The 26,196-nt window shown below is 34.9% G+C and overlaps 1 protein-coding gene and 1 pseudogene across 3 annotated transcripts; both read right to left on the bottom strand.

Moving 5' to 3' along the window:
• Positions 1–5,223: 5,223 nt before the first annotated feature.
• On the bottom strand, positions 5,224–8,927 carry LOC143531826 (dynamin-related protein 5A-like; annotated as a pseudogene). Its single transcript, XR_013135090.1, has 8 exons — positions 8,612–8,927; positions 7,597–7,838; positions 7,303–7,509; positions 6,816–7,234; positions 6,507–6,734; positions 6,228–6,429; positions 5,595–6,138; positions 5,224–5,496 (listed from the first exon to the last, which is right to left on the bottom strand). The product of XR_013135090.1 is annotated as a dynamin-related protein 5A-like (transcript).
• Positions 8,928–9,993: 1,066 nt separating this feature from the next.
• LOC143531803 (uncharacterized) lies at positions 9,994–12,262 on the bottom strand. Of its 2 annotated transcripts, none has more exons than XM_077027016.1 (8): positions 12,037–12,262; positions 11,709–11,914; positions 11,531–11,636; positions 11,372–11,440; positions 10,616–10,680; positions 10,447–10,545; positions 10,268–10,367; positions 9,994–10,145 (listed from the first exon to the last, which is right to left on the bottom strand). In XM_077027016.1, the coding sequence occupies exons 2-8, from the start codon at positions 11,840–11,842 to the stop codon at positions 10,083–10,085; spliced, it is 636 nt and encodes a 211-aa protein (XP_076883131.1). In that variant the 5' UTR covers positions 11,843–11,914; positions 12,037–12,262; the 3' UTR covers positions 9,994–10,082. The 2 variants fall into 2 exon arrangements, with proteins under 2 accessions (XP_076883131.1, XP_076883130.1); XM_077027015.1 differs by having other exon boundaries at positions 12,073–12,262.
• Between the last annotated feature and the right edge of the window lie 13,934 nt (positions 12,263–26,196).

Genomic DNA, 26,196 nt, shown 5'->3' with positions numbered 1-26,196 from the left:
ATTCGAGGAACCTTCAGGGGCGATGGGCGCTTTGCCTTTGGGGTCAGCCTCAGTAACATCAGGATCTTTGCTCTTCAGGGCGGGAGCAGCAACAGGGTGGGTCAGAAACCTCATTAGAAACCTTGAATGAAAAGTCATCATCAACGTCAACAATTTCGGGAGCAGAAGAAGAACCCTGTCCAGCAGAGCCCAGGTAAGTGCGTTTGGAGTTGCAAAGACGACTCTTTAGGGAAGAGTCAAACAGTTCGGAAAAAACGTTCTTGCGTTTCAAAGAATCTGGGACAACCACAGATGAAAAGCCAGGGGCTTTGGAGTCAGAGGAGGCATCACCAGTACGGGCAATAGGGGTGGAAACATTAGCAGACACATGAAGAGTAATGAATTCGGCACCTTTTACATGTCGTTTCTGAAGAATCTCCATCAAATCCATCTCTACAAAACAACAACAAAGGAAAGTCAAAAACAAGAGACAGTATTTAACTACAGATGACAGAAGTAAAGGGTCACCAACCTCGGTCCCCGTCAAACATCGCCGGACGTGTCAACGAGTCCGGCCAAATGTTACTAAGTCCAGTCATGTATAACAGAGGCTCAGGGTAAGTGGCAGCTTCAGTTGGGTTTTTAATCAACAACTTATAAAGAGAATCATGGATAGTAGGAAAACCAGGGGCAGGGTCATCAATATGAGAGCCAACGTGACGGCGAAGAGTAAGGCCGGGAGCAAAGGAAGAGGATACAAAGAAAAAATCATTTTTCCACTCCCGAGGATAAAATCCAGAGGGGATATAAGAAGTACAAGGAGGATGTTTACCACTCGTCCGTCGTTCAATAGTGAACCAATCGCCGTCAGCCTTTAAGTAATAAAATTGGCGAAACAAAGTAACAGAGGCATCTCCACCGAAAGCTTTGCAAACTCAAGGTTTTTCACATAAAGAGCAATAAACCCAGGACGACTACAGGCCGTATCGTTTGGCCCAGGAAGGGTCAGAGACAGCGACAAAGGAATGTGGTAAGTTGAACACGGGGAAGCCATTCTGACGGAGGACATAGCCGAGGTGATGGTTGATCGACCATCGCGACTCATAATGAAACAAAGAAAGGAAAAGACGAACCTGTGTAAGGAAGAGGAAATCGCCGGAACTGTTGAAGGAGAAGGGTAGAAGAGAGAGGATCAATAATGGTGAAATGACAAGAGGGAGGCGGTTAATTATTGTTATAGGGAAAGTAAACCGTCAAAACTCAAAAGAAAAGAAATTGGGCCGGACCGTGCAAATGGGCCTAGAGAAAGTGAGCACATAACAAGTAGGCCAATAGGAGAAAAAGTCCAAGGAAAAAGCGGCAAGCGGATGATCAAGAAAGACAAGATGAGTCTATTGTCCTTGTCATAAATAACGAGAACAATAGACTGGGGGGACTTGAAGAGCCTACCCATGATACGGGCTCATGGGAAGGCCCCTGGCCCATTTATCCAAACAAGGCCCCACATAGGCAAGCCCAATAACATAACTAGTTCTAGAAGATGGTATGGAGGGAAAATGGTTTACGGGGAAAACTCATGCAACACGTCCGATCCGATGGGTGGCCCGAGGCACGCATATCCCGGGATAAGGGGCGGCAACTAGGAGATAAAGATCTGTGAAGGTAACAAGGCCCGTGGGAAACAAGGCCAGACCAAAAGACCTAGCCAAAAGTAATAAACCATAGGACAATATGTATGTATGTTCTCATCTATAAATAAGGAAGAAAGGGCACTTGTATTGATTCATTCACAAAGTAATATATCACACATTCTCTTTACTTTCACAGTTGATCCCATTCTCGTGACTGTTAGGAGCCTTTCCCGTCCACCCGGAATAGGATCCAACATACCATCAATCCAACTTCACAATTTACCTCTTCGTAAAATTATAAGAGTAAATGTAAATTAGGTTATTGAAACCAGAGGTAATGTTTCTGGATTTATAGAATGAGGATTATAAAAAGATGAGAAATAGGTTCACAATTATAACTTTCACTATCAAACAAATGAGTATCATCAATGAACACTTCCAATGGAAATATTTCAGTTAAAGTTGTTATCGGCAAATATTCGTCAGCGGAACTTGAAAGTATGTGTCAGTATACCTAGGTATGAGTAATTTATTTGCCGACACATTACCGAGTGGTTACTGACATATTGGACTGCTAACGCACATTCTCCAGAACGGCAGGACATGCAAGTCTTTTCCCGTGGACGACATGCCTTCTCCGACTAAAAATAAATTAAAATTTATTTATATTTCTTGAAAATTAATACAAATCGGGAGATCAATACAAAATATAGAAATTAATACAAATTTGAAAGTTAATTACAGTAATAATAATAATCTCTCGTGCCGATACATTATGCTAAACATGACCCTTTAAGCAAAAATAAATAAAATAAAGACCAGATTAGGACCTGTTTTTTAATACGAAATCACAATCATAAATATGTTTGAAGTCATTTTCATAAATTTCCCGATTTAGGCGAGAAAATTATAAATATTTAGTCAAAGAAAATGAGTGGCGAGACAACGAACCCGACAAGTTATATTTAGTCGATAGGTTGGAGACTTGAAGTTGGACCATGTTTTAAATAAAAACAAAAACAACCCATACAAGTTGACGTAGACCACTAAGAAATAAAAAATATTCCTGAAGAAAAGAAAAACCCCCAAAGAGTAAAAATGAAAACAATTAAGCACTTGAGCTTTTCCTCTAATAATGTATTAATAGGAAAGAGCACGTGTAATATACGGATGGTTAAAAAACAATAAAAAAGTTAAATTTAGTAATATACATGATAACATACGTTATAGATTCATAAGATATTAATAATGATAAACAAAATTTTACAATTCATAAATCTCTAAAAACTTATTTGAATACAACATTGGATGTTAACTTAATTGTTAAATGATTTTCTAGTATTAATTACTAGTTTTAGAGCCCGTGTCACACACGGGATAATTCAAATTATAAAATTATAAATAAAAAAAATAATTACATAGCGTATATGAAAAAAAATGTATTACATCTATGCTTGTATCTATACAATGTGTACATAAATTGATTTTATTTATATCACAAAATGATTTTTTTAAATGAACTTAATAAAAAAAAATGTTAGTGCAAAAACGTACCCGAGAATGCTTCTTTCTTTTGAAAAATTCATTCTCGGTGCCATATATGTATAATTGAAAGACTTTTGGTTATGAACCAATTTCGGAAATAAAGCTTCTCATATGATAGTAGTTCTAACCACTCAGCCTAAATACAAAAGGAGCGTTATATATTTATTAATTTACCACCCATCAAATGAAAGTAGAACATTAAATTGTAACAATGGATGTTCTTCAAAAGCTATGTTTTTCTGAGCTACACCATGAAAAAGATTTTGATAAGTTTCAGAGGGCTTATCGACTTTGTCATAATAACAACATGAAAAATAACATGTTAACCCGTTCAATTTTGTGAATATTCATTTGAGCATAGTTTTGCATGACATGCTTCTCATATAACGTTCTGATCACCATTGAAGGAAAAATTAATGTTGACATAAATATTTCAAATTTGATACAAGTTAGAAGCATTGATAGGCATGGAGGTGGCACGTCGAAAATGTTCGCAATCTTTTCTTGTGTTTTAATAGTTGAGGGGAAAATAGTCAGTTTGTCAAATCCCGAACCTTTTGATTATTTCAAAAAATGCCCTTAAAAATAAATTTGAAACCTGAATCATGTTTAAACTTCTAACTTTCATACTTTTGACATTTTAAAGCCAACACTTTGAACCCATAACAAATTTGACGATAAATCTATTTTGCATTCTCAAACTTTTAAAAATATTCAAAATTTTTATATTTGACCCGTTACAAATTTTAACCTAAATGCAGTTAACTTGTACCAAACAATTTATTTACCAACTTTTGACCCATAAAATCAAATTTAAGTTCCACAAAAAACCCGAAATAATTTTCATTTGAAAAACATGATTTGTGTTAATTTTTGAAATTCACCAAATATTTTGAAATAATATAGTAAAATAATATGTTAATATTTATATTTACAAAAATATATAGATATTATATAAATATAGTGTAAAAGGAAAGTGAATCATTGTTGATTTATTACATATATATTAGGGTATATTAGTTTTAGAGAGAAAAAAATTGTGAGAATTAATCAAAACATGACAAGCGTCTGCATTTATTTTACTTTATTATAATAGGTAGATAAGTGAATTAACAATATATCATTTATAAGTCAAGAAATTCAACACAATAACTACTTAAGTGAAGTTGGTAAACATCTTTAGTTTGAAACATGAGGTCTTGTTTATGCTCCATATTATTTTTAAAAGAAGAGATGATAAAATAGGAAACTGCTCACATGTATCTATGTGGCATCCTATGTGGAAGCCCTAGAATGATACCATGTGAAAAAATCCTGTTACTTTAATATATAGTTAGATTAGATTAGATTAGATTATTCGGATACGCTCAAATTCGAACAAAATAAATGCTAAAAAACAGTAAAAACCGCATGATAGAGTTGTACCTGTTTTCTTTTAAATGTGATATTAAAAACAGTTACATAACTGTCGACCCGCAATCTCATTAAATTATCAATTCATTATGTACAAACGTTTTATACTACCCTTGGGACTTGGAGTTCTCAATATACAAGTGGTTTTGAAAATGATGCATCCCTATAGTATATATATAGATAATATGTATATTATATGTAGAATTAATTTATAGTAGAAAACAATATAAAGAGTAATTTTAGTACCTTCAATTTCAATGCGAGAGAAGAAGAGATGGTTATATGATTACGTAACTTTTTCTTATGTATCACAGGTATATAGCACACAGTACACATACAAGATTTTATACTGCTCTATACATGTATATTATTTTAGAGACGATGCATCCCGAATCTTGTAATATTTTAACATTATTGAAATCTCATTCATGATGTGCAACATAAATTTGTGTCCATAACTGTAACCCAGGTCAACCAAATCTTTCAAGTATCACTTGGATAAGCTCTAAGCAAAAGCTAGATGCTGCTAAAAGGAAGTGACAACGTGATCAATTATTGAAACCAGAAACCAAGGATTATATATTTTAATTTTAATCCACCGTCCAGCCAATCCAACTATCTTCAAAACTATTAAAAAAAACAACACATCAAAACCAAAATGCATGTTTGATTATTAACAGAAATGACTCACTGTAATGAGCATTGTACATATTAATATTCAGTTTCATGTTTGATATTTGCTTACAAGATGGAAGCAACAGATTTGAACTCAGACAAACAAGTGTGCAGTATCTTTTGACGTTTTTTAAGTGACTCGCACTCGTTTTGGAGGGCGTCAATCGCTCCCGGTGCAACAAACATATCCATAAACTTTTCATCATTCACAGCAAATAAATCCAGTCCCAATGCCACCATAAGCCGATCCCGACTGCCACATACAAAAAAAAAAAGATTAAAAACAGTCTTTGTAGCATCATAATGTGAAATAGATCAAGAATCATTTTATTTAATAATTAGAAGTTTTACCATGGAGTTAAAAAGCCAGAATTCAATGCTGATGTCACACTTCGTTGAATCAAGACTTCACGTATGCGTGCGAAATGTTGTGAAGCTAACGAGCAAATTTCAGTGTACGACGAGCCTTTATGATGTTTAACTCTTAAATTATCCAACAGTTTGCTGTTAGCCTTAATTCTGGACTGTCGTTTTTTGGGCCCACCTTCGATATACTTCCCGTGCTCAGTCTTAATCACATAATCGCCACCGGATGGTTGGTCAGGTGACGGGGTCTCAGGTATAGTCATATAAGCCTCTCGTGTTTCCACAAGTTTGCCAGGTGTCATGTCATCATCAGCAGCGTTTTTTAGAGATTTCTGTGCTGACAACTCAAATCTATACTCGTTTCCAGTCTCATAACATACTTGAGAATACGCGCTTGTAACTGAATCTAAATGATGCCTAACAAGTTGTTTACATTCTTTTGAAAGATTGTTCATAAAACAGTTGTAAGAATGCCTTAAAGCGGCATGAAAACCTACATATCCATCCATATCCACATGCCTTTTTGCATCTGTCAAAAAACAAACAGTTGATTAGCATTTAACAGTTTTATAATATTTTATAGAAGACCAAATTCTATTTTAAGTTAAAAGAACTTACAGTCAGCAATGCAAAGATGATTATGATTTCTCTCAATGGCTAGATCAAAGAGGTTTTTTAACACGAATGCAAGTCGTTCACATGCGGTGTCAAGCAATGGTGCAAGCCATGACCTGGCAGCTGCACGTGCAATCTCAGCAGCCGCCTCAGTTATTCCTCTTCCGCCACCTCTGCCAGCATGAGCAAGTATTATATTTGCCACCTGCACAAATACAAATGCATCAAAATAATATTATCCTTTACTTGATCCAAAGATGAAAAAAAGAATGCTACTTTTACCTTTTCTCTTGAAACTGTAGGACATTCAACTGAATATGTAGCACATCTAAACTCATGCATAACTCTTTCAAAAGCAGCACCACCATAAAGGCGTAAGGTACTGTTTGGCGGTTTGATATCAGTTGCAAGACCTGGCCAGCTTCCAATTCCACTTTCTGATTTCTCTTCTTCTGTTGTTCTTCCCCATTGCTGCGGGTCGGGATCTGCTGCTCCATCTATGAGTGCTCCCTTTTACAAAAAAATGTACAGTCAAAACATAAAGTTGACTGATTTATATAAAGGTACAGTCAATCAGAAACAGCTTTGTACCAAGTGGTTACAGATTGCGGATGCAAACAACATTGATGATCTGCGAAGGTGAGTGACATCTGATGTGGCTTTTATTTTGGTGTCCATTGAGTTTAATTCAGTATTGACTTCACTGCAAGTAATGCTAAAGTTGCTGGTACAGCTTCTTTGTATCGTTTTTGGAGTTCAGATTCTAGATAATCTCTAAGAGAATTGAAGCCAATTTGGGATTTATATTTTTCTTCATCAAATCCGCCTTTAATAGAGTTTTGTAAATGGTGTAAAACATCAACATCCACTTGGCATATTTGCCTGCGAAATTCATCGTTTGAAACCGTTGTTTTGTCTTTTGGTAGGGCTACAAAAAAGGGGTGTGTGTTCTCTCCAAGGTAGCCACTTGCACTTAAATAGTTGTCAACTTCCCTCCTTTCAGTGAATTCCTGAAATATAATTAAATGCTACAGTCACATTTCAGTTATTTAGATATAGTCTAGAGAGTGTTGAGTACCTTAAGGCGATTATCAAATTTGGAGACAACAACAACAGTTCTTTTAAGGGTTGGATCAATATTACGAATGGCATCAAGCCACAAAGACGAGCACCACTCGACACTACTTTGTTGGAGGAAAACAATGATGCGGTGAGGTGGGCTAGCCAATGACTTAACCATAGACAGAATTTCATCTGGTGTGCTCTCTGGTTCACCCTTCTTTGCCTGCCAAACAGCAGTTAAAGATTATAACTATCATACACAAACATGAATCTTGATGTTAGCATATCACACACTTTTAGTTTGCTTCACCTTGAGTATAAAGCCAGGAGTGTCAATAATAGTGAGATTAGGGCAATAGGCATACTCAGCTCTCATCACAATCGGCTTCGAACAGACTGCTGTTTTAGTTTTCCTCAGCATTGCATCAGTTCTTGCTTTAATGGTGTCTGCAATTTCTGATGCTAACATGATAGGACTGCCATATTCCTCAGAATCCTCCTCCTGTTCATATGCAGCAAGAAACAAGTACCTTAACTTAATATTACTAACAACTTTTCAAATTGCCATTTTGTGAGTAAACTTTTTATCCCCAATTCTAAAGCTTGATTTCTGTTCTTTTGCAGAGTTGCACATTAAATTATATATACATCACTCTTGTTTCGTAACCTGGATTAGAAACACATTCCCAAACAATAGAAATTAAGCAAAACCTAAAATTCATAAGCATAAAACAAATCTTTTAATGTATAATTTTCAGTATTACACACATACATTTTTATATGTAAGTTTCAGTTTTATAAATACGCATTCACATTTTGGCCGGAAATTGGCTGGAATCTCACTGGAAACTGCTGATTTTGGCTGAAATCTCGTCATAATACGCCAACTAAGTTCGATTAATCCCAATTTTAGCCGAATTTGACCATTGACTGATTAATTGACCGACTAGCAAATAGCGATTAACCTGGGATTAATCGGCGCCTAATCGGGATTTTTACGGCATTGTTTAGAAGTGGTGACCAATTCATAATAATAAAAAATAATCAGTTCAAACTCTATCATCACTAATATGAACATTAATCTTAAACCCTAAGTACAAAATATCTCCACAATTAACACACATAGAATTCATAATGATCAACCACTTGTATCAAAACATCAATTAGCATCACTAATATAACATTCAATCTAAACCAATACAATACATATCCTAAAGTTTGGTATGCACCTCAATCATAAACCCTAACCCTAGCTCCAAAACAACTCCACAATTAACCAAATATCGTGCACAATACCGCAAAACTGTAGCTAACCTGGAACCTACACAGAGGATCAGGAGCAGAAGGATCATGAACCATCTGGAGAATGAGAGGCCTGCGTGTCCCCATCTCGACCTCGCGAACATTGAACCAGAAACCGAGAAATGCTTCAAGCAGAGAGCTCTTGCCATCCGATTGGCCTCCGATTGCTACAATTTCAGGAATAGGAAGCTTTTCACCGAACGCAACCGCAGCGGCTTGAAGGCGATTATAGGCCTCGAATCGAGCTTTGAAGGAGGAGGATGAGTCGGTGGGTTTACGGTGAGATTGGCGGTGGTTCCTTAATACAGAGGAAGAAGAGGATTTGGTGGGTGTCGCCATTGTAGAGAGCGGGAAGAGAAGGTTAGTTTGAATTGAATTGTTGGACTTTGGGAGATGATAGCCGTTATAATATTAGAGTAGAGGTGTGCAAATATGGAGCATTGTATCTTCATACACCACCAGAGGGTCGTGCTGGTTTGTATCGGGCCTGAACCTAAACGGGCTGTTAAAAGAACTATACGGCTCGTATAGGACTATACAGACCATATAGGCAGCAAAAAGTTGTTTTTATGTCATCTTACATACACTTGTCAGTCACGTGTGTCCTATACGATCCGTATAGCCCTATACAATACGTATAGGATCATAGAGGTGGTGTATGAAGATCATATCCCTTTTAGAAACCGGTTTTGGGTATGGTTAACAAAAATTAAGAACTAGGTTGGGTAAAAACCGATCCTGTGCATGGTCGGGTGTTTTGGCCGGGCTTTGATTGTGTCGCGTCCGACTTTTTAACAGGTAGAGGTGGAACCGGGTATGTTTTTTCTGAGAAACCGAAACCTGGTCCGTGCCTGTGGGTAGGGTAGGACTGGGTCCGGAACCGGGCTTTTTTCCACTTCTAATAGGTTTGTAATTGGGATTTGGGCCTAAAGAATCCAAATTTGATTGGGCTTATGCAGCATAAACCCCATTTCTGTATGTTTCCATGCGCCCATTCTGAGAAATGAGAATCATTAGCATCATAGTTTTTTCGATCGGTTTCATATAAGAAAGATTTTGAGCAGAATGATGACTGAATGAGCATCTGTAAAACCAAATGTCGTTGGACTCATTGTAGGATAGAGAAATGATGACTGGTTGTATGTTCTTGTAGTCTACAAGTTGATGCATGGTAGCAAATGCGATACGACTCATTACGAGCCCTAGTTGAAAATCTGAACAAATATAATGCTAAACATACGGTCAGCAAAACATAACATCGGACCAGAAAAACAACCGACTTCATTTAACGCCATTCATGATGACTAAACCTGAAGTAACTCATCATTACATGAACTCAAATGCAGACTCTCATCTTGGTTAGCTTGGTTCTCTAATTTGAACAAATGTTATGCATAGAAACATTAAGAATAATGTAAGGACATTGTCATCTTGAATAAAAAGCTGTTCTGGTATACATTTTGTATGACATTGGTTTAGAATAATAGCGCAGTGTTATAGAAACCGTATGAGCTCAACCGCAAACTTTCCTTTCTTGGTTTCCTTCACTTCTCCTATCTGACCGAATGCAAAACACAAATAAGTTAATATTTTTATTTTACCCGTTCGGTTCATAAGAGATAAAACATAACCGGAATATAACTATTCAAAATGATCACACAGCATTTTGATTATCTAACCTTTAATCTTCCTTTCCCACTTACAGAGATCATGTCCCCACTTTTTATAGTCGTGTTATTTTTTGTCACCGTCACCCAATTAACGCGCACATCTCCATCACTGAAAAGATGGGCCCCACAATGACCAAAATAAGATACACGTCTTTTCAAATAATATCAACAAAGTGGCAAAACAGTACCTTATCAAGCCAACTAGTTTGGAGCGTGAGATCTTAAATCCTGCACTTGCAATGGCATCAATCCTCATAGATGCTTCTACAGTTTTGAATGTTTTAGTCCTACAAAAGATTCTTGTCATTAAGAAATTAAACTTTATTATAAAATAAAATATGATAGTTGTTAAGCGACCTTGGTGGTTCATATTCAAGGGCAATCAATGGCATTTTCTTGCATGTAACAGGTACGTTGCCGACCTGCCATAGACAAATTATTGACAACAATTATATTTGTTTCTTAATCTTTTGACTAATGTGTTTTAATAATAAAAAAAATTATGGTATACGCATAGGGGCTCGCATGAAACTGAAAAACTAAAATAACCAAACCCAAACAAAAACTGACTGTTTGGTTTTATATTTTCTTAAAAACCGAAATTTTGGTTCGGGTTGATTTTGCTTGTAACTAAATCCAAAAAACCAAACCGATTTGCATTATTAATTAACTTTTAATAATTTAATAAATACTGTAACCCAAATATTTAAACCCATATGTATAATAATCAACTATTAATTAAGAAAACAATTTAGGTCCAAAGTTTTAGACCCAAAATTCATTAATTAAGACCAACCTTTTTTTCGGCCCAAAATTTTCAAGCCCAAATGGCAAAACCGAAAGAACCAAACCAGAACAGTTTTCAAAAACTCAAAAACGGGCATTTCGGTTTTTGGCTCAGTTTGAGCCCAAACCCGTGAATGTGTATAGATTTAGCTCCCACAAGATTAACTTTTTTGAGTTTTTTCTCAATACTGTTACTAAAGGTTGTTATAGTCTTTTAGACATCTTTAAGAGATTCAAACACTTAAATAGGCGTACATGCTTTCATGTTGCTATCTATATGAATTAAGTGGACCATATTATGGTGCTTTCTTCAAATTTAAGTATTACCTTATTGAGTGAAATCGTGAGAAAGTCAACAAGTTCGGGAACAACAAGAACGTGAGCCCCCTTTTCACCCTGCAACCAAATACGAAAACTAACTTATGAAATTATTCTTAAATTCTTATTAATTTGAATACTAACAATCAAACCCGAGACTATCAATACCTGTAAAAGAATATCCCCCAATTTATCTCTTACAATTCCAGTTCCAAGAATAGCACCAAGAAAATCACCATGGGAACACGGTTGAAAACCAAAGTTTCCTGAAATACTGCAAAGAATGAAATTATAACCAATTAATTATTTAAACTAAATTGAACTTACATTTGGAGGCATGGACCACCTTAATGCAGCCACAATGTCGGGATCGTTTGTCAATACTTCCGGATGTCCAACTGACAAACGACATCTTTCAGCCTCGGGGTAACCACCTTGAACTGAAGTTTTAACATCTGCTAACTTTTCTATAATCAACATTGCCTCTTTTAACACAGGTGGTGTGAGAAAATCTGTGTGAAGAACTTCACGCCTCGTTGATGCTCGTTTTGCCTATTAAGAAACAACACATTTTCTTTAAGAATCAAGAAATATGCAACACTTTCAATTTCAGAATGTTGGGTATAAAAATGCAGCCTTTTTCTTCTTTTAACAAGTTATACAAGCAAAATTACCCTTTTACCCCTTTGTCATGATTTTTGCATAGTTACCATTTCAATGATATGCTTCACTTCTTCATTGGAGCCCTTTTCACCAACTCTATTAAGTACAACCTCGGTTTCACTCCTTGCAGCTTGTGCCAAGTGACATATACCAATACCTGTAACTGTAAACTGTAATCCCTCAGTTCAGAAGCAATAGAGAATCAAGATTTAGGGTTTTTACTTTTCTGAAGTCAAACATAATATTTTCAAAATGCAAATTATGTTCATTTTCTTACAAAACTAACACCAATTGAAGGCCTGTAAACGAACCGAATGTTCAGTGGACTGTTCGGCGGAAGTTTGGTTATTTTCGTTCATTTAATAAACGAAGGAACATGAACAAAAATTTTGTGTTCATTTAATCAAACGAACGAGCATGAACACATGTTTCGTTCGTTCACTTATGTTCGTTTATGTTCATTTTCTGTAATACTGTATCTACTTAATTTTTTATATTTGTTTGTTTGTGTTCATTTAAGTGTGGTTGTTTGTGTTCATTAGCATTTGCTCATATATGTTCGTTTAAGTGTGTTTGCTTATGTTTGTTTGTGTTCATTTACGTTTGTTCACTTCATATATCTTCGTTTATACTTTATTGTTATCCTTGTTCAGTTATGTTCATTTATGTTTGTAACTGTTCGTCTAGATTTTAAATGAACGAACATAAACGATCACGGACATGTTTATTTTTAAACGAACGAACAGAGAACACAAATATTTGTCTAATTAAGTGTTGGTGTTCATTTAAAGTCAATTGAAGAAACACGAGCACGCCCTTGTTCGTGATTATTCAGTTGGTTTACAGGACTAACCAAGTGTGTTCATATATAGAGTTCTTGTTATATACTCTTTAAGTGGATACAATTGTTTGCAGGAGATTATGAAAATTCACATGTAATTTTGAAGTTAATTTGTGAAATGTTTGACATTCAATACCTGATACAGATAGACCCATGATTGATTAATGCATAATTAACAAGAAAGTTACAAACTTTACACAAAATATGGCAGCAATCACTAAAATGAAGGATGATAAAAAACCTGAAGAGGTCAAAGGGGTACGGAATAAAGAGGGGTGAAACTTTGCTTGAAGTGCTCTTTTGAGAAACGGTTGTGCTGCGGCGGCAAAGCTCATTGCTGCCATGGCCGTCACCGGTACGGTGGTGATATCCAATCCACTCGGGAAGTCTGGTTCTTTAGTTTTGGTTCGATAAACCATTAAACCATAATCGAATTAATATTTTGGATTTTTATTTATTTATTTATTTATTTGTTTTGCACATAAACCTGAAAATCAGATGTAGGAAAGCCAGTTCTGACTCCTGGTGTTGGCTGGATATCCGTCGGGTTCTTTTCTGGTTAAGTCGGTTAAAAACTCATTTAATTTCAAGCGGGGATAATAGCCTTAATTATGTTATGAAGTGGTGTAAATGAGTCTCGTCCAAATGTAATATTCACGATTGGTGATCGGAAATGGATAGAATTCCTACTAAAAGACTATTATTAGCAGGAATATTTTACTCATGGACTTTTTATGTGTGTTTTGCAATGTCAAGCAAGAATCTTTTGAGCATATCTACACTAGCTGCTCGGTGACAGGGATGGTTTGGGATGCCTTGATTGCTTGGTGTAAGACCTCGCGTTCTCTGTTAGAGATCTCTTAGAAATGCACAACCACACGGGGCTAGGAAATAAGGAGACGGAGGTCTTCAGGGTATCATTATTATCTCGCGTTGGTGCATTTTGAAGGCCTGTAATGAGAAAATTCTTGAAGGAAAAGAGGTGAAGATCCAAGACATTATTTGTGACGATAGATCCTATTGTTTTCTTTGGTTCAAGCATAGATCAAGTTGCAAATCGACAACTTAGTCAAATCGGTGTAAGTTTTCTTTGTTGTAGTTGCGTTTTGCTCCTTTGCCTTCTTCCGGGTTGTGGAGGTGGGTTGTGGCTTCGACCTTTATTTATAAAAGTTTACAGTTCGAAATAAAAGAGCCTGGTATGATCAAGGAGTTGTTTGGTAGTCTCTTATTGAATTCGTTAAAAGGCGAATCTTTCAGAGGCAGAGTGTGTTTGATTCATTAAAAATATATTTATTAATGATTAAGTTTTAGAGACACGCTGAATGATTCAAATGTTAGTTGTAATGATTCTGCGCAATATTACTAAACAACCCCTAAAACATGTGACTACATAAAACGTTATACATAAATGCCAATAAACAATCAAAATCAGTTGAGTTTTAAGATCAAAATGTCATTTGAGTAATTGCATGCATATGGTTATGTGTTTAAAACACATTTGCAAAACGTAAACAACCCCTATAATATGTATTCGGCATTGACTAAAGGCACCCTCCCTATGCACTTGTTATACCTCTATTGATGTGACTTTATATATATATATATGTGTGTGTGTAAAGGGTGGTAGACAGACGTATAGGGATGCTAACACATACATGTACATGATAAACAAAACCGAGAGGTATGTAACCCTATTTTATTTATGTCCATTGTCCAATACTTATCTTTCTTTTTTCTGACTAGAAAAACATAAAACACTAGGACTAGTAAGTGTTATCAAATGTTAAAAAAAATTATATAAAATCCTATAATTTGTAAGAAAAGAGGAGTAAGTGATTAATGTTCAATAGCTAAAGTCGAAGTGATAACAAATCCACCTCTATCACCTACCCTTTTAATAAATTTTACACTTTCTACTTTTCTAGGAAAATCATCTCTCTCTCTATATATATATATATGTGTATGGAGTGGGATTTAGAGAGAACTAAAGAACTATTAAAAATTAATTTTAATTTTTTTAAATTTTTTTGCGATTTTTTTCTCTTTCCTCCTTCTAATAAGATGATATTGTTCCTTAAAAAAAAAAAACCGTCGATGTAATGTATATGTGCACTAATGGGTATTACATATATACAATAGTGCTTTATTGCATATAATACAACACAATTGCATTATACAATACAAACTATTGAATATATGTAAATACAACACTAATAATTGTACTCAAAACACAATATCGCATATACGTAATACAATACCAATACACATATGCACTATATTGATTTTTTTGTATTTTTGGATATAATATAACACTATTGTATTAATACAATACAAAAAATTACATATATGCTATTCAACACTATTGCATATATTAAACTACACACTAGTGCACATATGCAATAAAAAAAAGTCGATGTATTGCATATGTGCACTACAACGAGTTTTTTATTATTTTTTTTATTTTTTTTTGAGTGGATGGTAACAAAATATAAGAATAATGGCAAAAACGAAAATTTAAAAATATTTTTTTTATTAAATTAAAAATATTTATTTATTAGTTCTCTAGTTCTCTCTTTAAGATAGAGTTCTCTCTTGATCCTCTCCTTATATATGTATGTGTATATGCGTCCGTGTCATATACATGTATATATTTTGAATTTGTTTAAATAAAATGAATAAATTAGGACTACAGATCAAATTGGGTCGGCCCACAATACATATGCACGTTCACGTGACTATCAATTCTGGTGTGATCCAATACAATCTTTTAGGTAATCGGTTATAGGCTTATAGCATTTCTAGTGAGTGAAGGAAAAAGTTAGATGATTAGGCCTTTGTAAAGTGAAACTAAGAATACATATATGTGCCAATAAACTATGTAATCAGTAAATAATATGTTGAAACTTGTGTTTTGTTTGTGGTATGAAAAGATTGTTCAGAGAATTTTTTGTAATTATAGGTGGTTTAGAGAAACACTTTGTATTTCTAGGTGGTTTGCTAATTTTTTTTTGTAAAAATGGATAACTCGCAAGGGGGGCCTGTGAGTTTTAACAACTTCTTTAAACTCGCTAGGGGGGGCTGCGAGTTTTAAAAAAACCTGACGCATATTTTAAAGTCACAAGGGTGGGTAGCGATTTTTGATACATCAAATCTCAACAAGAGGATCTCCATAGGGCAGTAAACGAACCGAGCGAACAAGAACAAGGCCTTGTTCATGTTCGTTCGTTAAGAAATTAATATGTTCACGAACGGTTCACAAAGACTTACCGAACGAGATTTTATGTTCGTGTTCATTCATTAAGGAAATTAATGTGTTCACGAACGGTTCACGAACATAAACGAACACAAATAAATCGGCAAAGCCTAAAGATTAAGACTGATGTATTCATCGGTGTGAATAATGAAAGCATGTAAGCAAATCGAATGAACACGAAAAATGGCATGCTCGTGTTCTTTCATTTAACTTTAAAAGAACGCTGACACTTAATCGAACAAATATTTATGTTTATGTTCGTTTATTTAAAAAGGACATTTGTGTTCCTTTGTTTAAAATCTAAACGAACATAACTGAGAAAAGATAAACGAACATACATGAACAAATGTAAATTAACACAAACAAACATAAACGAACTTAAATGAAAACACCTAAATGAACGCAAATTAGCAAATATAAAACCTTTAAGCAGATGACATATCTGGATAATATTTAATTATTTTCTATTAATACATTAATGAACCTAAATAAACAGACATAAATGAACATAAATAAACAAACATAAACGAACGTTCATGAACATAAATGAACGAACGGAACATGTGTTCATGTTCGTTCGTTTAATTAAACGAACCCAAGTTTTTTGTTCATGTTCGTTCATTTATTAAATAAACGAACATAAACGAACTTCCCGCCAAATGGTTCACGAATAGTTCGCCGAACGTTTGGTTCGTTTACAGGCCTAGATCTCCATTTTTATTCTCCTTTTTATACACCATATTGTTGTTAAACATATACCGTGTGGGTAGTAGTGGTGGATCTAGAAAACTATTTCAGGGGTAGCGTAAAAAAAATTTTTAACCGTACATTAAGACAAAAAAAGTTTTTCCCACAGTTTCGCGTTTACGGGGCTCGATTAAGCGTTTCGCGCGCAGCGGAGCCCGGTAACGCGTTTTGCTCGTGCAGGTGTCTTGTTACGCGTTTGGCATGTCCCGGGCTCGGCTTCGTGTTGCAAGCGTACCGGTGCCTGATTAACCCATTTGCAATGGCTGATTAAAACAAGTTGGTTTATAATGGGTCGCATCAAAATAACCTAAATTTGTTTGCTTAATGATATTGTAAAAATTATTCAAACTTATTAAGCTACTAATACAATGATTTTATTGATATCTTTCGATCAGATCAAACACATATTGTTAATTAGAAGTTTTAAAGTTTACTCAACTAAAATATTGATAATCACAATATTTAATTAAATAAGAAAAGAGTCGTACATGCTTGAACTTGAAGTTGGAATATTTAGCATAGTACCAGGTCTGAGGTTTGCTCCTTTTTTTTTATTGTATTATTTGGGTTATTGGGTTTTAGGTTTGGGCTTTATAATTTAAGTGGGTTTTTGTTAGGTTTAAGTATTAAATTGGCTGGGCTTAAAATACATAGGGGTAACGTTATTTTTTGTTCAGGGGTAACGAAACACAAAAACTGACCAATTTTTTTTTCACACTACCGGTAAAACGTTGAGGGGTAGCGGAGGCTACCCCTCCTCATAAGCTATATCCACCACTGGTGGGTAGGCAGAGAATAAAAATGGAGATCCTCTTATTGAGATTTGATGTATCAAAAATCGCCACCCACCCTTGCGACTTTAGAATATGCGTCGGGTTTTTTTAAAACTCGCAAGCCCCCCTTGCAAGTTTAAAGAAGTTGTTAAAACTCGCAGGCCCCCTTTACGAGTTATCCATTTTTACAAAAAGGTTAGCAAACCACCTAGAAATACATAGTGTTTCTCTAAATCACCTATAATTACAAAAAATTCTTGTTCAGAAGTCAATTTATTCACATGCTAAAATAAAACTAGATGTTGTCTATTATGTCAGAGTGTGAGACATTCAAAAGGACTGCAAATCTACAATACATTTGCACACCAAATATGATTAAACCGATTATAAAAATGACTCCACGAGATACAATATGGTTTGATGTGAATGCGATTGAGTCGTCTACGACAATAATTAGATAAAGAGCGTCCTTAGATGTTAAGTGGATGAGGGATTTTGAAGCTTAATCGCTGCATAAGTTAATGAATGGATTAAAGTTTTACGTAGAAAAAAGAAATTTACCGAATGATAATAAGTTAATAACATATCACAAACAAAACAATCCAAAATATACGAATATTCACCTACCAAATAATTTTATTTGAAATCTGTATGATGTTACACATTTCATTTTTTAATAAGAAAATGATATTTGATTTTAAATTGTGGAAAATTAAGTTGAAAAATAGCAGTCTTGGTGAGTAGTGTGGAAGGTGCAACCATAAGTTGGTTGGGTTGGCCCTAGTTAGAGGTTGACATTAAATCATATGATAAGAAATTACATTTAACCCTCTATGGCTCTATATCATGACGTTTACACAAGCAAGTGAACAACATCCATCTAGTTCACAAAATGCCTTTTGATCACCTGAACTGTACAATCAATATCTTCATGATAGAGTGGATTGAAGTTATAACGTTATGTTGCTAATTTTATTTATTAGGTTGTTTCGAGTGAAGAGGGTACTATAGGCCTAAAGTATTACTTAAAGTTCAAGTTTGAGTTCGATTGTTCGACCATGATATAGTAATTAAAACCATATGTTCGGGATTAGTTTAAAAAGTTTACTACTGATGTCGTCTCATAGAAACATTTAATAACCAAATACAAAATGTGGCTTATACACATGGTTTTTAATATTAAGGTGTAGACTCATGTGCGTATGCTGAGAAAATGCTATCCTTGCTTAAGCACATTAATGGCACCTCTAAATGCTAATGGGTGATATCATAGCATACCAAACTAATATAAGGGTCGTACGAGCTTGTTCGGGTGGTTAGGGGGGGTTTTTCATAAGGTTTTCAAGGTCATGATTCGATTTTACAAGCATATATCAGTTATTGGAGAGAACACTACTGTAAGAGGATTCGAACTTGGGCGATGAGCGGTTGATTTAGGAGCCTCTCTTCAAATATTTATCAGCCAATCAGACTAACGCCATTAAAAAACAAGTATTGAGGTATTGTTAGTTATCATAATTTATAACCAAACTACAATTCTGAAATCGCAACACAAGACATGCATTTATAAAATATAATCTAAATGACGATATTTTAAATTATTATTATTATTATTATTATTATTATTATTATTATTATAAAATGCTTCGTGAATTATTGCTTGTGAATTTGCTCATTTCGTCGGACTTCTAAAAATGATTGAAAATTTGAAAGCAATTATAGAGCAACTCACCCTTACCAAAAAAAAACAAAACATATTTTTTTAATAACCACACGTCATCTTAAAGTTAAGAATGTTTAATTAAAAAAATGATAAAATCAATTATTGACCAAATAGCCAACTTTTTCCTCCATTTTGAACTATTTATTATGATATATAAACTTTAAAAAATAATTTATCTAGACGTCTAGAACTATGTACAGACGTTTTTACTACATGAGCTTAAATCGGTTTGTATCTTTTATAAGAACTTGTATTATGGTGAGTATGGTGAGTGAAGAATGTATAGGTGAAGTAGTGTGAAATCACGTAGTGAAACACCACATCCTTGTGTGTGGACCATGGTCATGGAGGAAAGGCGTGAAATTCCACGTAAATGGAAACCAAACTATTGGCTATTATGTTTCTCATCGGCCAATCGGTTATAATATCGTTCGATGGCTATATTTTTATAAAACTTACTTAACTTTCCTTATAAATATAATTCATTTGTTTAATACATTTTCAACACTCCAACCATTACAATCCTTAAACATTTTATCATATTTTTAAAATGAATACCTTGAATTCGTTCTCTTTATCTTCAGATGCTTTAAAACCAGTTATTTTTTACATATTCAGTAGCATTGTAGATTTGTAGTGAAAATTAAAAAGATAATGATGCTGAAAGCTCAATCACAATGACTCAAAACCCCACTTGGAAAGAAATTAGGTACCCGCTCACAATGGCTTACTTTGTGGCTACTTCACCAAGGACGTCATTTTTGGCCAAGAGCAATTAAGACAAAAGTTTCTAATGAGCAAACAATTTTTCCGGGATAGCTAACAATTATTCTTGTATTTTTAATTATTATGCATTTATATATTTTTATTCACAAGTTGTGGAGACATAAAAAGATTACTTTTATTAATTAAATAAATTAAAATGACGCAGTGGAAAACTTAAATAGAAGATGGTACCGAACCACGTCCCTCAAATGTGAAGATAAGTGTGAAATAGAGGTGGCAAATGGGTTGGGTTGGGTCGAAACGGGTCATGGGTTGGAACGGGTTAGGGTTGAAACGGGTTAGGGTCGAAACGGGTTAGGATCGAAACGGGTCACTTATAAAAAGGGTTGTTTTGGTTCGAGTCGGAACGGGTTAGGGTTAACAGGTTCGGGTTAGAACGGGTCAAGGTTGGAACGTGTCAAAACGGGTTTGAGTCAAAACCCGTTTAAGTGATTTTTCATTTCGTTTCAGCACGTAACAGCTCGTTTAAGCGAGTTTTCAGTTCGTTTCAGCGCGTAACAGCTCGTTTAAGCGATTTTTCAGTTCGTTTCAGCGCGTAACAGCTCGTTTAAGCGATTTTTCAGTTCGTTTCAGCGCGTAACAGCTCGTTTAAGCGATTTTTCAGTTCGTTTCAGCGCGTAACAGCTCGTTTAAGCGGTTTTTTAGTTCGTTTCTGCGCGCAACAACTCGTTTAAGCGATTTTTCAGTTCGTTTCAGCGCGTAACAGCTTGTTTAGACGATTTTTTAGTTTGTTTCATCGCGTAACAGCTCGTTTTGGCAAATTTTCAGTTCGTTTCATCGCGTAACAGCTCGTTTAGGCGATTTTTCAGTTCGTTTCAGCGCGTAACAGCTCGTTTAAGCGATTTTTCAGTTCGTTTCAGCTCGTTTAAACGCTTTTACAGTTCGTTTCAGCTTGTAACAGCTCGTTTAGGCGATTTTTCAGTTCGTTTCATCGCGTAACAGCTCGTTTAAGCAATTTTTCAGTTCGTTTCAGCGCGTAACAGCTCGTTTAAGCGCTTTTTCAGTTCGTTTCAGCTTGTAACAGCTCGTTTAGGCAATTTTTCAGTTTGGTCATCGCGTAACAGCTCGTTTAAGCGATTTTTCAGTTTTTTTCAGCGCGTAATAGCTCGTTTAAGCGCTTTTTCAGTTCGTTTCAGCTTGTAACAGCTCTTTTAGGCGATTTTTCAGTTCGTTTCAGCGCGTAACATCTCGTTTAAGCGATTTTTCAGTTCGTTTCAGCGCGTAACAGCTCGTTTAAGCGATTTTTCTGTTCGTTTCAGCGCGTAACAGCTCGTTTAAGCAATTTTTCAGTTCGTTTCAATCCGTAACAGCTCGTTTAGGTGATTTTTCAGTTCGTTTCATCGCGTGACAGCTTGTTTAGGCGATTTTTCAGTTCGTTTCAGCGCGTAACAGCTCTTTTACGCGATTTTTCAGCTCGTTTAAGCGATTTTTTTGTTCGTTTCATCGCGTAACAGCTCGTTTAAGCGATTTTTCAGTTCGTTTCAGCACGTAACAGCTCGTTTAATCGATTTTTCAGTTCGTTTTAGCAATTTATAGCTCGATTAAGCGATTTTTCAGTTCGTTTCAGCACTTAACAGCTTGCTTATGCGATTTTTCAGTTCGTTTCATTACTTAACAGCTTGTTTCAGCATGTTTTTGTTTCGTTTTTGTCGACTTTTCAGTTTCGGTTAATTTGTCGAATTTTTTTGAACGAGGACAACAGACGAAACGTTTTAGTTTTTTTACATTTTTTGTTTTTGTTTTATTTTTTGAGTTATGATTTTTTTATTAATTTTTTTTTGATAGTTTCTATTAAGATCTAAGTTCCTCAAAAAAATTCAAAAAAAAAACAATAAAAAAATCATAACTCAAAATATAAACGAATAACGAAAAAAGTAAAAAAACTAAAATATTTTCGCCGTTATCCTCGTTCATCAAAAAAAAAACCCGACAAATTAACCGAAACCGAAATGTCGACGAAAACGAATCAGAAACCAAAATCGACCCGTCTAGCGCGAAAAATCGAAAGAAACCAAAACCCAACCCGTCCAGTGCTAAAACTCGTGTCGGCACGAAAGCTGATCCGAGCCGAAACCTAAACCGATATCGTTCCAATCTAAAACCCGTTTCAACCCGAACATGTCACTTTTCCTTAAGACACTAACCCACATCGACCCATGTAGTTAAATTTGTCAACCCATTTTGACCCAAAAATAAGAATGTGAAATTTCAAGTGACCCATTTTGACCCATTTAATTAAAACATATGACCCAAATCAACCCATTTGAATTTTAAAACAACCCAAATTGACCCATTTGGAATGGTTTGGGTCAAGGTTGCCACCCCTAGTGTGAAAACTAATATGAAAGTAAAAACTCAAATGAACCACTCTGTCTACCACAGTACTGTATTCGCTTGATGGTTTACCCCACATATTCACATGCACACGGTACATGTAAGAGCACGTACTTCTAACATAATACTAAGGCTATGTATAAAATGGGGTGATTTTCGACACGTAATGCCATGTTAGCAGATAGACGATTTTCATTTTAGGGGTGTAATGGTGTTGTAGCCCCATCACACACACACACATATATATAAAGACACGTATATATATAAAGGATCCAATACATAAATCCCTTATTGTACAATAGGTACGCGACTTCCTTCACCCTTGATTTTAAGAAACCCTAAATCAACACCTCCACCAATCTCCGCTCAATCTATCTCCACCTCCACCGCTCGCCGGTGCTATCAACACTCTCCATCACCATCATCGGCGTCGACAACGAACTCGTAGGAAAAACGCAGAAAGCCGCTCCCTTTTGTTCACAGGTTTGTTTAGCTTTTTGATAAGAACTGAAATTGAAATTAATGAACCTAATTGATCAATTAATCTTGGAATTGATCTAATTAATCATCAATTTGAAGCTTCAATCGATTAATTTTTACTTTGAGTGATGGGTTTTAATCTTGAAAGTATCAGGATTTAAGCTTGAACGTTTTAGGTTTTAGCCTGAACGTATTAGGGTTGGAATTTGGGTTGAACGTTTTTGTTTTTTTAACCTTGAACGTATTTCGCATACCTAATGTACATTAAGCAATTATTGTACGATAACGCACTCCTACGTATATATGTATATAATATAGATATATAGTGCACACACATACATAATATAATAAAATAATCAAAAAACACACCAGTGATATGTATTTGTTGCCCCCCTGTCGCCCCTCTTATTGCCCGGGGGGGGGGGTCCTCGCCAAAATCGCCCCTTGTCGCCTAATCTTGTCATCCGCTACACACGGTCTAATGTACCATCTATGCTAGTAGCATTAATATCAAATAATAGTATGCATCTCACAAACTTCTAACAATCAAATGCACTAATACTTTCGTCTCGGTTTTCCCTATTAAGAATTATGGATCATATTATTGGAACAATTTGTTTGTTAAAATTGGATTTTCATTAGATTTATCAAATCTTTTGAATCCATTTCTTCAATACATATGAAAGAATAGTTTTGAGTCTTTGTTAAATTGAACCAGGACAACCACCGGAGCTCTTGAAAGTTCTTAAAAGAGTGTATACATAGACTCCCAACATTAAATGTGAAAGTACCAACATTTTTAATTATAGTAGGTTTATAGATGAAACTTGAGAGTATAGCTCTTTAAAACCTATTGAACAGATTTAAAAGATCTTTTGACATAACATAACGACATTGAAGTCTATCGGTGTTTATTAATTAGCTTGTGTACTTGTCAAAACAGTCTGTGTTATTAACTATCGTAACTTAGCTAGGTCTATCGATGATAGTTCATAATTCTTTTTATTAATCTAAACATCAAGTTCGTGCCAAAATTTGTTCACCAAGATCTTCTTCCTAATAAAGAATTATTACAATTTTCAAATAAAATTTTTTTTAGAGTAAAGTGCCATTTTCGTCCTTGTGGTTTGGCAAATAATGCGAATTTAGTCCAAAAAGTTTATTTTTTGCATATGGACCCTCAACGTTTCTCAATTCTTGCCAATTACATCCAAATCACTAACCTCGTTAAATTTAATCGTTAAGTCAGGGGTAGACATGTCTTTTCACTATTTCTTTATTATATAAGTAAAGTGCCAAAATCGTCCATGAGGTTTGGTCATATTTGCGAATTTCGTCCAAAAATATTTTTTTTTCGAGTAAAGTGCCATTTAACGTTAACTCAGGGGTGTTATTGTCCTTTTCATATTTGTTTCCATTGTTATTATTATTACGCTGAGCTAAACCCCTTATATGACTAAAAATAAAGAAGAATAAACAAACATATAATATATTGGATTCAAACATAGGAATCGTGAAATGTTATATATGTTAGGGATGAGCAAAATCGGTACCGGTACCGAAATCGGTACCGATTTGGTACTGTCGGTACCAAGGTTTGAGTTTTCGGGGCCGGTACGGTGCCGCTATTTTCCGAATTTTACCTCAAATGCCGGTACCGTCCTGGTACCGGTACCAAACATTTGCGATTAACGGGATCGGGATTTTCAGTACTGGTACCGGTCAGTACCGGTACGGTACCGAGCTCATCCCTAATATGTCATCAAACAAACACATAATAACAATAATGTAAACAAACATGTAAAAGGACAGTAACACCCATAAGTTAACGTTGAATTTAGACCGAGTTAACAATTTGGACGAAATTGGCAACGGCTGGGAAAAATCGAGGGTCTACTTGCGAAAAAAATATTTTTGGACGAAATTCGCAAATATGACCAAACCTCATGGACGATTTTGGCACTTTATTCATATAATAAAGAAATAGTGAAAAGACATGTCTACCCCTAACTTAACGATTAAATTTAATGAGGTTAGTGATTTGGATGTAATTGGCAAGAATTGAGAAACGTGGATGGTCCATATGCAAAAAATAAACTTTTTGGACTAAATTCGTATTATGTGTCAAACCACAAGGACGAAAATGACACTTAACTCTTTTTTTTATCCAAGTATCAAAGGAACAGTGTTCTAGCAGTACCCTTATGACTTTCTTTAGGTAAGGTTGCCGGTTCAAGTCTTGTTCGTGACAAATTGTCATTCGCAAACCAGGGTTTTATCACAGTGAGCTTTCGAGCGAAGAGTTTTTTCTAAAATTAATGACAGGTCAGGTCACCAGCTACAATCGCAAGCGCGAATGGCCTTTTGCCAATTAATTTACCCGATGGCCGTACTTGAATGGTTGTTCACAAAAAGATCTTGACCCAAGTAAAAAAGATTTTTAAATCGATTTCTTTAAGGAAATAAAAAAATATGACAACAAAACTGCCGTCTAAATTCTAATTTAATTTAATGATCTCATTTCCATTAAAAATAAATAATCTTCCCCCAACACATCACAACAAAACAAAATAAAACAGTAACATAACATGAAGATTCAAAGAAAATAAAGAAATAATAACAATAATAATAATAATACAAAGCAAATCAATAAAATCACACCACTTTGTTCTTCTCTCCACTTCCTCTGTTACTTTTGTGGATGCTTGCACTCTATCAATCAACAGATTCCAACAAGGTGATTCCTTTCTGGGTTTTCGTTCATTCGAAATGGGTATTTGTTAATTTCTCTTATTTTGTTTTGATTTGTTAAAATCTGATGCATTTGTTTCTGGGTTTCTTGAGCTCTGATTTCCAAGATTCAATTTTTTTACCCCAAATTTTGAAAATTGGTCAATCAGTTATGTAAATATTGAGATTCTATGACATGGGTTTGATTTGATCTAGTTTAATGTTTCAGTTTTCGATCTGTACGCTAATCTTTTACAGTTTTACTAGGTTTCTTGAATTAGAATATGTTTATGGAGATGTGAAGTAGTTTAAATTTGGGATTTTTTGGTCTGATCTCATATGGTTATTATGATAGCAAGTTTTCATTTTTTTACTTTCATTTTAGTTAAATTACTTATGAAAGCATGAAAAATTAACTAACTTTCTTGATCTTTTTCATTCAACAGAGCTTAGTCGGTGTAGCGTGATCGATATATGAAGATCTTGTAAGAGTTACCGATTGAG

The sequence above is a fragment of the Bidens hawaiensis genome, unplaced genomic scaffold (assembly GCF_021521415.1).
Source record: "Bidens hawaiensis isolate Kalapana, Puna unplaced genomic scaffold, B.hawaiensis_p1.1 tig00009253_1, whole genome shotgun sequence".
NCBI lineage: Eukaryota > Viridiplantae > Streptophyta > Magnoliopsida > Asterales > Asteraceae > Bidens > Bidens hawaiensis.
Note: the sequence above shows the minus strand (reverse complement) of the source record. Positions and strands in the feature narration are given on the sequence as shown.

What these genes read in the sequence shown, in the direction of transcription:
- LOC143531803 (XM_077027015.1), bottom strand. An exon ending in GACATTGTGGCTGCATTAAG is followed by an intron (nt 11,637 to 11,708) that starts GTGGTCCATGCC and finishes CATTCTTTGCAG; the next exon opens with TATTTCAGGAAACTTTGGTT. An exon ending in AAACTAGTTGGCTTGATAAG is followed by an intron (nt 10,368 to 10,446) that starts GTACTGTTTTGC and finishes CCATCTTTTCAG; the next exon opens with TGATGGAGATGTGCGCGTTA.